This window comes from Parasteatoda tepidariorum, chromosome 1 (genome assembly GCF_043381705.1).
Source record: "Parasteatoda tepidariorum isolate YZ-2023 chromosome 1, CAS_Ptep_4.0, whole genome shotgun sequence".
Classification (NCBI taxonomy): domain Eukaryota; kingdom Metazoa; phylum Arthropoda; class Arachnida; order Araneae; family Theridiidae; genus Parasteatoda; species Parasteatoda tepidariorum.
In genome coordinates, this window is record NC_092204.1 from 24,557,274 (window position 1) to 24,575,467 (window position 18,194).

The window sequence follows — 18,194 nt, forward strand, 5'->3', positions numbered from 1 at the left end:
TTCTATTGTATTGTAAAATAAAGTAAAAAGATCTTTAGATGCGTCTTCAGGATAGCTATTTTACTTTTGAATATCAATCCTCAGGTTAGGAATATTTATTTAAGCAACAAAATAGTGGTTTTCGCTTTTTCAAAGATTCCATTTTGTTTGCTGTACATGCATGAACTTTGCACTATGATTTACAACAACAGTCTTTTCCGTTTCATATAACCATCATACTCATTGTTTGCTAATGGAAACCTTACAGAGGAAATGGAAACCTTCTCCTTCCATTTGGGAGTCACGAAGCCTACGATTCCGCATTCCCGTTTTGTTCTATTATTGTTTTGTATCGAAGTTAGTTCAAAACATTGTTTTTTCTTAGATCATCTAGATGGTATTTGTGAATTTTACAGGAATTTATTTTCTTCTAACAATTTTAATAATATTTTAGGCAGTTATAAACACAATTTTGCAGTGATTTACAACCATTCTACATCTTGCAGCTGAGGACTCTCTCTTCACGTCCTCACACCTGTTTCTTATCTCTCCTCCATTATTTTCTTATTCAAACTTATTACTCATCTAACAAGCACGTGCAAAGTAGTTTTTTGCACGCGTTTGTCTGGTTACATTTCATACTCCCATATTGGGTCTCGGTATTGAGGAAGTTTCTTGTTTAAAGATTCGAAACTACAGTAGGTCCGTTCCTATACTTAGTTATTATTCGCGTTGTTGTGGGTTATGTACATATATATACTACTAATTACTAATTACATCTTAAAAACCTTTATTTGAGTACCATTTTTAATTAAATAAATAGAACTACAAGAATTTGTAGTAAAACTTACTTATCTAAGAAACAAATGGATAATTTCGTTTAAACTTTAATTAGAGAAAAAATTCATCAAACTAATGTGAATAAATTCAATATAAAATCATTGAATTACTTTTTTAAAACTATTATCGAATTTATTTTCATAAAAAGTTTACTATCTAAATTTATTTTTTTTACCATGTGCAAATACAATTCGGCAACAAACATAAATTCGAAGTTTAATTTCTTACAAACTTAGAATTATCTAGTTTTATATGTAATTAGCATGCGCAAATCCAGTTTCAGGTCAATCCAAGGCACCAGGCAAATCAAATGCGCTTTTGTACCTCAGTAAGAACGCATGCTGGATACATCCAACTATTCTCTATTTACATTTTAATTTCATATTTTGTCATCTGGAAAACTAATTACTAAAATATTTTTATAGTAAGTGGACGCTCGATCTCACCACTAGCTTTGTGTGCTATTATTTGTGTCTTATTTTGTATTTTTCTTGAATTTTCGTTTTATTTTCTGTTTTCTTACATTTTAGTGCTTTTCGCTTGATATTTTTTTAAAATTTTTGTACCCGATTTTTGGTTTTCCACTCTCTGTTGTATTAATATATTTAGCTTCGGCTATATTAATACAATATTAGAAAGCACACTGACTTGTGGATAAAATCAGATGTGTTTATAATGAGGCAGTATATTTTGTTACGATTTTGTTTTCTAGCTTCTTCGTTTCTCTTTAAAAAAAAANATTATTTGACGCATGGCACACCTTCTCCCTCCAATTCTACTCCCACTTCACACATTCACCCCATTATATGTCTCAAAAATCCCACCAGCAGCTCTTCGCAGCAGCGTACAGAGATTTGAGCTATATTCTTCGCATTCATTTTCAATAGTGATTTGAAAACATATAATTGAGTTCAAAACTAAATCTAACTCAATTTACAGAGATGCCAACTGCTGCGGACACGCCAAAATAATTAAAAAAAACTGTAACTAACTTCAAAGTAAATTTTGCAAATAGTTTACTATTTTTTGCTTGCTTTTAAATGGTAAATCATGATATAAATACTAAAAAGTGGTGAATTATATAAGCCTACGAATTATTTAGAAAAAGTGGTGGATAGGAATCTACTAAATGGAATTTATTAAACCAAGAATCACAATTGATGAACTATCACCGTGAAATATATATTTGCTGTCCGGAGCAAGTTGGCATCAGTAAAAATAACTTCATATACTGAGTAAAAAATAACTTCAAGTAAAAATAACTTCCATATACTGAATCACAACTAGACTATACTTACAATATAAGGGATACTCTATAGTTATTTTAGGCATAGGTAATTTTATGCATCTTGTTCCAAAAATTTATTTAGGCAACTACATTTCCTCTTTCAAGCTATATAGTGATTCTTGCGGATTCGCAACATCTAACAAGCCTTTTTACTTAAGCCTAATAAATATAGAGCTTAAACCATTAGTTTCGATACACTCTCCTAATATTACCAGAAATATATCGTCACTTGATTGTTTCTTAATTTTACAATGATTTGTCAGTAATCGACATTTATCGGGTTATAGCACCGATATTCAATTTATTTCAAAATTTTTCTTTGCAAAGATATCGAAAATCGGAAGTTGTACGCACAACAGGCATATTTCATTAATACTTAGTTACATTTCAAAATATCATCCTTCTGAAAGTTAAATTCAAAGTTTAAGAGTCACACTTTTCTTTCACTGCGAAGAAAAACAATATTTTCTCATCAAATACTTTTTTTTAAAAGATTAAAAGAGTGGAAATAAAAGATCACTTAAGTTATCTTGACACTCTCGCTTTTGATATTTTTTATGGAACAGCAGCTGCTCGAGAAATAATATTTTTACACTTCAAACATTTGAAAGACACCCGAAAAGATTAATGGCCTTTTTGGATGGAAATAAATAAAAAGAGACAAGCAAGCTTTTTTGAGACATAAAATGATTCCGTTTAAAAATTTAAGCGACCATGAAATAAGTGCTCGAAGAAACGTTTCTCGAGGCTTGAAATTCAATTTTACTTTTTCTTAGAGGGAAAAAAATAAGAAAGATAATTGCATTATCGTTTCTGAAGAATGTGCAATTCAAATATGCTTTAGATTAGCTAACATATTCGAAAATGTTTAAGATAATTGTAAAAAATAATAAATTCAAATAAGTCACGGGGATTTTTTAAATCATAAATTCAAGTTTGTTTAGGTTTTTATTTCTTTCATTATAAAAAATCTAACAGCATAGAATTTAAAAAATAAAAATAATTACATTTTCGCTTTTTAAAGAATGTTTAATTCAAATATTTTAGATAATTTGAAAAAATAATAGATTCAAATATTTATCTCTGTTGTTTTAGTAAATATAAATACCACGTGTGTTTAGTTTTTTTTTTCAATTCTAAAACATTTAACATTCAACGATTTAATATGTTTTAGTACATTTCAATATGCTTGAAATGCAAACACTTCATTTGCTTCACTAATTTTAAAGGTGCAAGAAAAAAGAAAAAAAAACACTTCTCCACACTCAAAATTTTTTAAGCAAGGGAAGTGTTTACATTATTAACAATATATTTCTTCTTTGTTTTCTTTTGATAATTAGTTTCATAATATTATGTTTGGTCTAGCGGTTTCTTTTTTTTTTCTAAAACTTTACAAATTAATTTCACTGTTATAAGAATATTGAAGGCATTTTTTAATAACTGTCATTCTGATTTAGAAAAAATAACATTCTGATACACGCCTTTCACTGCAACATGTATTTAGATGAAACATGTATTTACAAAAGTAAATTATTTATTGAAACAGGGGGGAATTGCAGTCAAAACTATTCAAATAAATAAGTCATTGGCAGACCAAACATTTTGCATTTGATCAAGCTTTTTTGACATTTCGCCTCAATACACAATTTTCTCATTGAGGAAAATCATTAGTTTTAATTTAACAAAAAAACAAGGGTAATAGTTTGTTAATATATCGGAACATATTCAGTTATTGTTAAAATAAAATTGTTTGATATTATATTTATCTCCGTTTGAAGATAAACGGAAAATTCAAGTAAACATGCAGTAATTTTTTCCGTTCGTTTCTGACTCCGTATCACGCTAAATTGTTTGTCGTTTAAAAATGGTTTAATGGAAACTACCTACACTATTTATGTTTAAGTTAATGTGATTATAAAAAGAAACGCTCTTCTTTCAGGTGGATGAAGGATGTGAATGGAGTGTTGAGGCCAGTGAAAGAAGATGGTCGCATCTGGGTCAGTCAAGGGACACTAAACATTAAAAAAGTGACCAGTTCAGATGGTGGAAAATACCAATGCATAGTTCGGAACAGTATCGGCGAGAGGAGAATCGAAAGTGCCCTCGTTGTTACAGGTAAGGTTATCAAACAACATATCATTGGCAATACATTTCAAACATGACTAGTCATTGAATAAATAAGGGCACCGTTTCATTTCAAACGTAACTTAAAGAATTTCATAAAAGCAAACTCTATAATTTTTGCAATAAAAGTTAAAACACACTGAACAGTTAATTTCCTTCGTTTAAGAAACGCATAGCTTATGTAAGTGTGCAAAAAAATGAACCAGAATGAAGAGAGGAGAATCGAAAGTGCCCTCGTTGTTACAGGTAATGTTATCAAAGAGCATATCATTGGCAATACATTTCAAACATGACCAGTCATTGAGTAAATAAGGGCATTGTTTCATTTCAAATGTAACTTGAAGAGTTTTATGAAATGCAAACTCTATAACTTTTGCAATAAAAGTAAAAACACACTGAGCAGTTAATTTTCTTCGTTTAAGAAGCGCATAGCTTATGTAAGTGTGCAAAAAAATGAACCAGAATGAAGAGAGGAGAATCGAAAGTGCCCTCGTTGTTACAGGTAATGTTATCCAACAACATATCAATGGCAATACATTTCAAACATGACCAGTCATTGAATAAATAAGGGCATTGTTTCATTTCGAATGTAACTTTAAAAATTTTAAGAAATGCAAACTCTATAATTTTTGAAATAAAGGTAAAAACACACTGAACAGTTAATTTCCTTCATTTAAGAAACGCATAGCTTATGTAAGGGCGCAAAAAACGGACCAGAATGAATAACTTTTGTTCCGAATGATCGGGTTTTCACTTTCTAGGACTCAATCTTATTGGTTCGAGGGGGTGGCCTCAAATATGCTAATTAATAAATACAAATGATATTTTAGGTTACAAAATCAGACACAAAAACGTACTTTCTCTTAATTAACATATTTTTCCCCCACTGATTTGGATTTCTGACCTACAAACTGTAGGGAGTAGTCACAATCTGAGAGATCACTCAAAAGTTAGGACTCCTTAATGCTAATTTTATTTTCTGCGTATTCCGCTATATTTTGAGAGTTAGCTGAGCGAATTAAAAAAATTACTCTCAATTATAAAATTTGTTTATCCAAATACAATTCTGTGCAAAAAATAACTCTTAGTAAGCATTTCTTATTTTTTATTATTTTATTTAAGAATGGTCGAAAAATTTTTGAAGTGTAAGTAATACAAGTTTTTGTATCTTTTTGTAGAAAGCAATTTTACATGACAAAATGCAATATTTGAGCAAAATGGGTAAAATAATTCCTTCGAAATCGAATTTTATGTATCTGATTTTTTTCAAAATTTGAAACGGACATCCAAAAGCCCTTCAGTTTTAATCCCAAAAATTTTAAATTCCCAATGAACATATAGTTATTGAGAGAAACTTATTGGCATGCAAAGAGTTCCAAAGATGGCGAGATAAGAAAAACATGCCGCCAAGGATACATTGTTAATATAGCCAAAAACAACGCCAACGCCGTTTTATTAATATTGCATTTTAAATAATCTGGCTGCATTTTAATCACCAAAGAGACAGTGAGAATTCAATACAACTCTGTAACTGAATCCTTTTTGGTTTCAGAAAAATAAAAAGCTTAAGAAAAATAAGAATAGATTTTAATATTCGATTTAGTCACGCGCCTGTGAATTAATGGGTCATACAATTGTATTAATTTAAAAAGATAGCCGTTGTATTTGTTGTTAAGAAAAGAATAAAATATTTCAATAAAAATCAATAAAAAGTGCTTCAATAAAAAGTTATAAAAATTAAATAATTAATTTAATTTGATTATAATTGAATTAAGATTGATTAAAAATTAAATTTCTGAGGTTAAATTAATTTTAAGAGTAGTAAGTAAAGTCTATACACACTGCTTTATACTATTTATTTATACATTTATTTATTTTTACAAAATTCTCGAATTTGAGAGACTTTACTATTCAAATATTTCTATCAAGTGTAGCTACTTTTCATTGTAATAAAAAAATTATTCCTTTCTGTGATATAGCACCACTGATGGTTCATCTATCTCCTTCCCACCAAGTGCTAAATATTGGCCAGGAAGCGACTTTTAATTGCAATGTGACTGGCTATCCAATACACACTGTGACGTGGAAAAAAGACCAGAGACCACTACCAGCCTCTACACGTGTGAGACTTCTTTCCCGCGAAGTTCTTCACATTTTATCAGTGAGAAGAGAAGACCGTGGAATGTATCAATGTTTTGCCTTCAATGATGCAGACAGCGCACAAGGAGCAGCAGAGCTTAAAATTTCAGGTAAGAACTATAATCTAGTACACATTTTATTAAATTTGCAGTTGCTTAAGCATTTGATGTTGTTATTCTAGATAGCTAATGCAAGCTTTTAATCTTAGCTTCGTGAGGTTTTTTTGAACGATGCACGGCAGTTTTGCTTCCCTAAATTAAGCAATTCGTTATTTTCTTATAATATGCACCTAAATATATTAAAAAAAATTGTTACTAAAAGTGATTTATTCTTTAATGTTTCGTTTGAAAACATTTCAAAATGGGCTTTGTTTTTACAAATAAGTAAATGATTTATTTAAGATTCAATTTAGAGCTTTACTACTTATGTAGGAAATCAGATATCATTAATTTTGTAAGGCAACAAAGAATTGAATTAAAAAAATTAGTGCCAAGACAACAGGTACTCGAAGAAAAGGCAGACCAAATTTAAGATGGTAAGATGAATTAAAGAAAAATGTGTTATTTCTGCGGGCAAAAAACAATTTCAAGTAAAATATTAGTCTGGAAAAGACTTCATGAAGAGGCTAGGACCCATCCTTCATAGTCCAGCCAATGTAAGAATTATTTAAATAATAAATAAGAAAATATTTAATTTAAAATTTAGGAATTATTCCTTTAGGTATAAATAAAGAAATATTTTAATTCATAAAAATGAACTACGCACGACATCTCTTACTATAGCATAATAGCAATGAAAACACTAGTACAGCTATATGAAATCGTGTTATATAGTTTTAAACACAGTTTATTTATCTACATACATTTTGACATTTTAACGTAAAGTTTGTTCATTTTAAATTATTCATCATCATCGATGCATTACTTTAAATTGGGAAAAATCTCAATATTTGTTTATAAATGCTGGACATATTTAAAAAAAAAGTATCTGCTTGTTACAGATGTTGCTCCGATACTGGTTTCGGTATTTCCTGAGCACACAGTGAATTCCGGTGACTCTATATCTCTCAAGTGCATATCTACTGGCAATCCCGTACCACGAGTGACCTGGTACTTAGACGATGCAGCTATAGGACATGGTCCACGAGTTACAGCTGGAGATAACGTCAGTGATGAAGGGCACGTGATCAGCTTTCTCAATGTTACCGAAATACGTGTGGAGGATAGCGGTGAATATAAATGTCACGTGAGCAATGACGTAGGAAGTGCCTACCACTCCAATCGTCTCAACGTGTATGGTCCACCATTTGTCAGACGAATGGCCAACGTCACAGCGATCTCTGGTGAGGATCTGGTCATGAGATGTCCATATGGAGGTCATCCAATTAAAGGAATACGTTGGTTAAAAAGTAATAATTTTGATACTGTCTTAGAATACTGCTTGTCTATAAAGATACTGATAGGCTGTTTATAAAGTAAAAATTACGCAGGGAATTCATAATCGTAATCTTTGAGTCAGAAGGTTTTAATGAAAGAATGACGATTATAACAGAATTATCTTATCTCTAAATTTAAACATTTTTTAAAAAACACTATATCACGTGAAAAGTGATTTCAGGAAATATATAGAGAACTATATAGTTTCGAAGAGAACAATATGGTTGAAAAAATGTTATCAAAGCAATTTCTTGGAGGAGAATTTCAATATTAAGTAATAATGTCATTGGGTTATATTTCACCGAAGTTACATAGATATATTGAAGTAAAATAACATTTTCTTCCATTATAAAAATTTGGGTCTCAGAAGAGTAAACATTCAGTGAAAACACAAAGCGGTTGTGAGATTTGCCCTTTCTTTAAATTGTCCATGTTATCAAGGGATATTTTTAATGTCCACAAGGCATTAGCCAATCATAATGTTCAGCATTCATTGGCTAATCATAATGTCCCTCAGACATAAGCCAATCAAAGTGCCCATAATTATATACCTCCATAGGTATTATTTGTAAGGGTATTTCAATGTATTTCCGAGACAAAAATTCCTTTAATTACTAATTGTAATGGTTCTAGCGATCGGGTATGGGAAAATCAATCGTTATCTGTGTTTCGTTTTCTTCTATGCTTCGTTTTCTTTCCTTTTCATTTTGTACTTCTAAAACACGAGAAATAAAAAAAAAAATAATTATCCTGTATGAATTACTTACAGTATAGATTCTTATGTGCAAATGCAAAACATTCATAAAAGTTTGAATATTTTTATAATAAATTAATAAAGAAACTATAAAAAATAGAAACAATTTGCATTTATAAAATTAAATCTTATTGCTTATTTCTTCAAAGTTACTTGGTTTCGGAAGTGAGTATTGAAAGAAATTAAAATAAAAAATAAATAAAATAGTTAAAAAATATACTAGAGTGCAAGATTTAAAGCAATTTAAAACTAAATTTCTTTAAAGGACGCAACTTAAATTATTGCAAAAGAATATTATTTGACCTGATTATAGTAAAAGTTTTTAGTTGATGTTTTTTTATATCCCTCTTCTTCCTTATTCAATAAGCAAATACCTTCTTTCGTAAGAATTTATAACTATGTTTGTTATAAAAAATAAGAGAAAAGGAATATCAATCTAATTGCTTCCTATATGCGACACACTTACAAATCAAAATCTAATATTTTTTTTGAAAACATTTGAAAATATATTTGAGTAACGTGAAGTTTAAATGTGATTCATACAACTTTCTATTTTATGATTTGATTATAAATAATGCTATTTACAGATCGAATATAACATTTTCAAAATCTGTATCTTAGAAGCTAATATTTTGGTGATCATATATTTTGAAAGCAGCATTGGTGTTACATAGAATCAAAGATGTTAAAACTAATATTTTAATCTTTCATGGCATTAAAATTTTGATTTGATGGATTGAATTTTAATGTATTTAAGCTTTGATGAGCGTTATAAAAATGAAAAAGTAATGAATTAATTAATTTTAAAATTTTGATTATTCATAATTTGCAAGGGTATAGGCAACAAAAACATTATTATTTTTATTTATAACTTTATCGACCGCAAACTTTTAAATCTTTCGAGTTAAAGCAAGTAAGTTCAGAAGCAAGCAAGTTCAGAAAATCAGTAAAAACGAATAATTTCAAATTTTCAGTAAGTTAAAGTTCCCCAAATTAAAGGAAAATTATAGAAAATAATTTTCTGATTATCATTAATAACAAATATTTAATTTCCGATTATAGCTAATTTTAAATTCATTTTCCAGTTTCCATTAATTGAAAAAAATCATTTTCTAATTAGCACTTATAAATAAAATTTATTTTCAGCTAATATTAGTAATAATGTAATTAATTATGATAGTTAAAAGTAATTAAATTCCTGCCACGGTTTTTTAATAACTTTTTATTAAATATTTGAAAGTTAAAATTATTAAAACTTTTTTTATCATTATTATAAAGAAAAATAACTAAACGGAACAAGTAAAAACTATATTTTCAACATTTTTCTGACTTATTGAACTAAAGCTATTTCTCGTCTATCGAATGAAGAAAACCGGGAAATTTAAGAACTTTCTAAAGTGTATTCAAAGCATCAAAACAAATAAAAATCTTGACTGAAGTCTCGTCACTGGTCTTTCGAAATCGAAAACAAATCTGAAGAAATCACATACATTTGGAATGCAAAACTTTTGTTTCATTCCTGTTATGTTACACCAAGAAATTAGACTTAGCTGAAAGTTTAGTTGCACAAGTGAAGCATTTTCAAAGGAGATAGTACATCTGCGGTGAAAAATCACGTTCCTATTTTTCGCATTTCTTCCTTTTCTTATTTTTGTATATTGCATTTTAAGGAAATAAATCGCGTTTTTTTCCCCTTTAAAGAAAGTAAGTCAAGTAGGTAAGTAGAAAGGTTTTTCCAGACTTGATTTCTTTCCAGAGAACATTCATCCTTTTCTCTAAATTTCGTAAACTTTGGTTTATGCATCGGATGTAAAGTGAAGGAAAAATTGCGTTCTTTCCCTATTCGAACGAATGTATAAACCTACTGGTAGAGCGATAGATATATCTTTTTTGCATATTTCTTTGTGCATGTCTAGCAGAACTTTTAAATTCATTGTGTCTATCTTGAAAGGTTATGTTCCCTTTCCCTTTAAAGGATTATTGATTTTTCTTTTGCACAATCAATCTTTATCTTTTTGCAAATCTAAAAGAATCGACTGAGTAAAAAATAGATCTTTATCATTTTCAATTTCAAATTGAGGTCAAGCAAAATAAAATGCACAAGAAAATGCATTAAAAAAGTTTAAAGGCTATACACGCATTTCGAATGGAAAATTTTAAAAAAAATCTTAAATTAAATGCTCTCCTGAAATTTTTAGATTCTGAAATTCCACAATTTCTCGTATGCAAACTTACAGCAATAAAGATAGTAATAATAATAAGTATCGTTATTTTTATTATTAGTCTTATTATTATTGTATAGTGATACTAAAGATTATAGTAATGCAAAATTAAGGCTTGAAATAATTACAAAAACTTAATAATTTATAGTACTTATTTTGTAACACATTTAAAACTACGTCATAATTTAACAAAATTTTTGCCTACGTTACTCATACATGGACATATATATTTTTCTGGCAAACTTTTCACATTTTTTTTTCTTTAAAGATAACCTAAGTTTCAGATGCGAAATTTGAAAAAAAAAACTTAAACATGACAGTATACTTATGTATGTCAAAATCTGGCAAGAGTTTTCAAGCATCATTCAATATTTCATGTATTTTTTTTTCAAAAAAATCAACTATGCTTCAGGTCTTTTTTCAGATATATAAACAACCACCGGCCAAATTTTATTATATAAGTAGCTTTTGAAAGCAAATAACAAAAGAGTATGCGTCAAAAATGAAAGTCCAAATTAAAGAAAAGCATTCAACTTTTTTAATTTCATTCTTCTAGTGTTTTATTATTATATTTTATCTTCGGTTAAACTCAAAACACACAACTTATTGAGAAAACTGTTTTCTGTCGAATTAAGAAATTTTTTTGAAGTTCCGAAGATTTTTTTTTTGTGTTTGGTATTCTTAATATGAATTTGCGTAAAGAAAATAAGAGAAAATTAGTACCTTATTTAATGTATGTTGATGTATTTTTCTCATTTCTTCTCTATCTAGTGTGTTATTGTCCCTCCATTTTGAAGAAAAACTTTTCCTTTCACAATTCTTTTATTTGGAAATAATTTAAATCCGATTTTTCTTTAAAATTTAGAGACAGTTTTTGTGTTCGTAAAAATGTTTGCTTCAGAATAAGAATGAGGAACAATGTTCGGATAACGCATTGTAATGTAAGTTGTCTTACTAGAAATGCCTTTTTGGTGCTTTTTATTCGAGCGTTTTGTGCTTTTTGAATCTAATATATGTAAAATCCATCACTTTTTTGGGACAGGAAAGATTTTTCAAATAGAAAACATTTTGTGGCTCAAGAAAATATGTCTGTTTGCATTCATTGAACGGAATATTTAAATGAGAACGTTTCATATCATTCATGTGAGTGATTGTCTCTTTAAAATACATGTCAAAAAAACAAAAAAAAAGCTTCATTTTTTAGAAAATTTTTGATTTTTTCTAAATAAACTATTTATTTAATATTTATTTAGGAAAAAAACAATATTCAATTCAAAAAAAATAATATTTGCAATGAATACTTACTAATTTGCTTTCTGATTATAATTAATAACAAAAAATAATAATTTCTGATAAATACTAAAATGAGAATAAATATTTTCATAATATTAAAATATTATTGATATCTTACTTCAAAGAAACCTTACATTCATGTTTCCTTTTTTAATATATATTTTCAAACTTTAAGTATTTTTGAATATTTTATTTTTATTTCAACTTTACTGTACTATATAAATAATACGTTCGGATATAAGAAGCAATTGATTGGTCACTTTTAAGACGTTTATTTCTTTTACGGGTCTAAATGTTCCTCTAAATCACGAAGCTTTTCTAACAGTTTTAACACTATTTTAAAATGTATGTTTAGCTTAGACATTTCAGGAGTTATATATAGAACTAATACGCGGTTGATAAAAGTGCTACTATTTCGGACGAATTTTAGCCGGTCAACATTTTACACTGCTTGAATATTGCTAAGGAACAGTTACGTTTTTCGGAATAATTAATAATGAACGTTAATTGATGAAATGGAACTAAGTATATATTTAGTAGAGGCAATGTGCCTTTATTATTACACAAAATAGATCAGATATCGACGCATCAAAAAATATTGAAAATAAAAAAAAATGTCCATTGGGCAATTTCCAAACAACTATGAAAATGAGTCCACTTGCAAGAAAGAAGCAGAATAGAGTTCCTCAGTAAAATACGTGACTACCTCGAACACTAATGCACATTTCGCAACTGTTCTTCATGCTGCTCACTAAACAATCGAAGAGTCCTTGGGGGGTATTGTCCTCCTCCTCTCTCAAGGCGGTATTCAGCTCTTGAGTTCTTTCGAAATGGCGTGTTCTTTGTGAAACTCGTCTGCCAAGAGCATCGTAGGCATGCAGGAGTTAAGTCAGAGGAGTACACAGGACAACGCTTGCGGTTGCAATCTTTACTTTCTAGTGTGTGCGACACCTCAGCGCACATGCATGGACACGTGTTTTTCTCTATAAACAAAAAGTCTGAACCTTCTACACTCCTAACAAGACACACATAGTACGGAATAATCTCTCTGAAATACCACTGCTATGTAATATGACCTCGCTCAAAGATTTGTAGCAGTGTTCAGTCATTGTGCATGATGCCTGCCCACAGCGACAAGCCTTGACCCTACCTATGACGTTCACGTTCATGTGTTGCATAGCATGTTTCCCCTCCTGCCTTCACACTAACTGGGAGCCTGAATCACTTTTCATAGTAAATTAGGATTCTGCGAATAACATCACTGTTGGCCACTGTTGTTCACTAGACCACTGTTGTTCACTAGACCACTGTTGGCGACCCCAAATAATACATTCCTTACGCCAACGTAATCCTTCTCGATGATTGCGTTGTTAAAGCGAGATGTATCGAACAGGTTTCCGTGCATGCAAACCAACTTGATTTTATCGCCATGATATGGTTCGGGGAGAAGCATGTCTACCAATAAAACATGTGTACCAGTAGCTGTTACAAGGTCTGCAACTGTCTGTCTCTCAGTGACATTTCTGTTCCTTTTGCTACTGGTGATACATATCGTTCCCCATGAGGTGTGGTGTTCCTATAACAGTCACTTTTATTTTCACTTTCAGCGAGATTCTGTAAATATCGCGATGATTTAATTGCGAGATAATACTTTGTGACACTCCCATTACTGCTCCCACAGGGGTGACATTTTGACCTGATTCCTGTCGCCTACGATCATAAGAACTCAAAAGATATCTTGCTCACATTTTGCACTTAATTATTGCAACACCACACTGAATTTCACAGAAATAGTTTCATCAACCTATAGTGCTATTTTGGTCAAATACCTAATGTTATGAAGTTTTGAATGAATGAAGAAATTTTGCGCACTGTCTTTCATAACGAATACTGCTCTACCACGCTCTCTACGCTTGATTTTACTGTTATTAGTCTGCTCTCAAGAACGATACTTTGCATAAATCAGTTGTACCTGTCAATTGTATATTTATAATTGATTAATACATGCTCTTCGTAGGGGTGAAAAGGAAGAAAATAATCATAAATAAGTACCGGTCAACACTACGAAATCATAGAACTGAAAAACTTACACCAAAACCATCAATATTAAATGGTTTATTAAATGGTTACTGAGCATAATTATATTTTTTTCCTACCAGAAATGTTATACGGTAATTTTACTAGAATTTTTCGTGCGACTATCGCCTTTGGGGGGCCAGAAAATTTTTCACACAATATTTGTGAATTTTAAGTTCTGCCTAAATAATTTAGCATCATTTATTTAGTATATTTTTTGTAAATAGCTTTTTCAAATTTGAGTTAATACCTATAATCAAAATTGATTAAGCCTCATTGGTGTTAATACAAGTTTTGCAAATTTTAACTTTTTTCCTTAGTACTACATCTTAATACCAGTAACTAGTGCCATTCACCCAATAGTTTATTTATTAGAACATAGCTTATTTTTTTCACATCAATAACTACCTATTACCAAAATTAATGAAGCATCATTGGTATCAAAACTAGTATAATGAGATTTTAATATTTATTTTATCAAAAGGTATCAAATACGTATTATTTCTAAATTAATTGTGCTTTAATGTTCCTAACTTATTTTTCGTTTCAAATAAAAAATATTAGCAAAATTTAATCAAGCATCATTGGTGTTAACAATAATATGACGTTTTTCATGTTTCTAGACAAATTAACACTGTTTATCCATTAATTTAGATTATCATTACAGAACATTCTTTTTCAATAGCTGTTTATTTTAAATTACTCAGTTTTTAATAAACACATCTTAAAAGTATAATTACAAACAAACTAACATATGGTTACAGTTTTTTTAGATGTACTATGTTAGCGACGTAATCCGCATATGCTATCATGTTCGCGTTGATCATTCTGTTTATCTGACGTAACACATACTCAATACTTAAACATTAAAAAAAAGATCACTAAACGGTTTTTTTAAAATGAGCTAATAGCTAGCAAATATTGATATATTCTTTAGAATATTTGCAAGAGAGAAAATAGTCTGCAGTCCCATTTTCCTGAATGGCGAGTTCTAAGCCATTGAAAAAATTCTGTTTTTCAAACTCCTCTCCCCTAGGATCTAATTATAATTTTTAATACATATTTTGGAACAAGGGCAGAAATTGCCCCTTTCACCCGCTGCGTAAATTCCAGGTGGATTGAGTAAACGTTTCTGGAGTTATTACAGACACGCTTATGGGCACAGAGAAAAACTCCCCCCTTTATTTTATAATAGATAATGGTAGTTTAATTTCCCATTTGATATATAATAGTTAGTAGCTCATGTAAAACTTCGAGAGTTTTATTGCACACAATTAAATTTCTTCTCAAAGACCAATACAGTTATCTTACTGTTTTTGTTTTTTTATTTATTTATTTAGGTCTTTAGTGTATAAAATCTTTCGGCATAAGTTAATTGTATATTTTATGCTTCATAATGCTAAAATCAATAACATCACAATTTATGCTTTTAAGGCAAGCACTCTGTGAAGGTGCCAAATGTCTTGGTGACATTCAAACAATTAGAATACTAAATAATGATTGAATATTCCCCTACCCCCAAGTACACAAATGTCCCAGTAAACAAGAAATTGTTATCAATATATGCACCAATCTACATGAATTACATAAACAGTGATGGAAATATTTAAGTCACAAAAAACTTCGATTAAAAATTTAATTTCACTTTTATTTTAGTTTGAGGAAGTACATGTAACCAAAAACACATTGGTTCCTCATATAACTAGGAAAATTATTGACAAGCTAGCCACTTTTGGTGTCTAATTTGCTCACCTTTTGAAATTACCCAGTACGGCCAATAGATTTTGTATAGTATATATGTATTTAAATATTCAAATTATTCCGCTCCTCGTCATTTCTTCCATCTTAATTAGTTTCAAACAATATATTAACCAAAATTCCTCGCCGTCTAACTGATGCTTACAGAATTTGCTGAGCATAAACACTTTTATTTCAATTTTAACTATAATCAAGGAATGTTGGCGTCATTGTCAAAGCTCTTTGTGCATTGAATTTTAATAATAATTTAAAATATGTCCAGCAACCATTAAGTCAGGCAAATCAAAGTAATTATTAATTAGGGTCATTTCAATATAGTAGGCAACAGAAGTATTTAATTNGCCAATATATAACGGAATAACCAAGTTCATGTTGCCACATGAGAGATATATATATAAATAGAATATGGAACCTAATGAAGCAAAATAAAATTTTAAATATGTGCTCTCAAGTAGAAGAAGTAATTTATTTACGTCGCACAAGAGCTGCACAATGGGCTATTGGCGACTTTCTGGGAATCATTTCTGAGGAAGTTCCTTAGACATGCCATCAAAATTTTAATACCTAGCAGAAGGGATGCGTCCGCAGGCTTCGGTATAATACAATATATTCGGTATTATTCTGTTTCATTATAATACAATAATATTTTTAAAAAAAATGAAACTTATGCCATTGTGTAATAATTTTTATTATTAAATGTGTTATAAATATGCTGTAATGAATTTCTGTTTCAGGTGACAATCCTCTTCCTTTAAATCATCGTCAGAAAATAAATCACGGCGGAAGTTTGACAATACAAAGTGTGGAACGCTTGGCAGATGAAGGACAATACAGCTGCATTGTAAGGAATAATGAAGGAGAGACTTCGACGTCTTCGACTCATGTCTCAGTCGTCGGTAAGAATATTTCAGAATAGTAGCTAAATAAATTATGATATCAGTACCTGCACAAAAATAACCATTTTTATGACTTACGGGCCGTGGTACGCGAAAAACTAAAACGAACATCACAGAAGGAACAATCTCGAACGGAAAAGTGCGTAACACTGTCCTTAGGAATCACTAATATTTTTATTTATTTATTTTAGCATGTTCTGAAATCTTTTGGGGTATTGTCTATCGGTAGGGGATGGTATGATTTAATGGGATGGTACAAACAGGTTAAATCTCATTAAATCATAGATAATGATTATACATAAAGGTATCTTGATCTTTTTTTTAAAATACCAAGAGATTCGTCGTGACTCAGGAGTTAGAGCTCTTACCTCCTAATGAAGTGTCCCGGGTTCGAACCCAGTTGATGGGACTGGTTGATTCAAATTCCACACCCAGATGACACATATCCAGTGCTGACATAAAATATCCTCAGTGGTAGACGGATTAGAGGTTGGAGTCCCCTTGACTCAGGCAAACTGTGAGAGGTTTTCATGGTTTTCCTTTCCATGTGATGCAAGTGCGGGTTAGTTCCATCAAACGGTTCTCCATAAAGGTAAATTTCTCTCATTACTTGAACCAGAAGTTCCCTTATCTTCTGGATTGGGTTCAGAATTACAAGGATACTGACTTGAACTTTGATAGTCGTAAACTGAAAATTCGATCGGCTGTTCAACGATGGTTATAAAATATAAACATACCAAGAAAACAAACTAAAGAATATAGTTAAAATTTTCGCACTTTAGTAAACAAAAATTAAATAAATATGTCAGGAAATAACTAATAATAATGCATATTTTAGGACCATGTTTGCCACCAACAGTCAGTACATAAGTTATAATACCGTATGCATTCTATTTCCACAGTAGCTATAATAGTAGCTATATTTTCACTCCCTATAATTGGTGACTTTGGACTGAGTAATGATAAACCTAATTTTCTCAATTTTAAGGAAAGTTTTTTTAGAACAAAATACATTAAAATAAATCTATATTGGCAGTAAAATATTACATCTGATGTGCTGCCATCTAGAGGAAAGAGCAAAACCTTTTTGAAAAAAGACTTAACTGGAAACGCAGCGTCACGCTTAGAAAGATTATGGTAACTTTAGAAAGAGTATGGAACTGCACACTGAAAAGCTATTTCCCACTAGCATTTTAATTTTTAAGAGAAAAAATTTGAATTAATTATTTTTGTGACATTTTAAGAAGTTTTGAAAATTTGCGAACTGCATTTTAAAAACAAAATTTTATTATTCCGTAACTTGGATTACTGCAAAAGTTAAGGTTTACTATTTTTTTTTCATGTTGAATAAATTTCTTAACTACAAAAGTTGTTATGCAAAGCAGAAAT

General features: G+C 30.0%; 1 protein-coding gene across 2 annotated transcripts in view; it reads left to right on the top strand.

Annotated features, from left to right (window-relative positions):
* Positions 1–18,194, top strand: part of LOC107439847 (cell adhesion molecule Dscam1) — a 221,465-nt gene that overhangs the window by 164,283 nt on the left and 38,988 nt on the right. For both annotated transcript variants that reach the window (XM_043053190.2, XM_043053191.2), the window contains exons 6-9: positions 4,047–4,222; positions 6,211–6,480; positions 7,371–7,778; positions 16,644–16,805. In XM_043053190.2, coding sequence (XP_042909124.1) covers positions 4,047–4,222; positions 6,211–6,480; positions 7,371–7,778; positions 16,644–16,805 — 1,016 coding nt within the window. The remainder of the gene's footprint in view (positions 1–4,046; positions 4,223–6,210; positions 6,481–7,370; positions 7,779–16,643; positions 16,806–18,194) is intronic.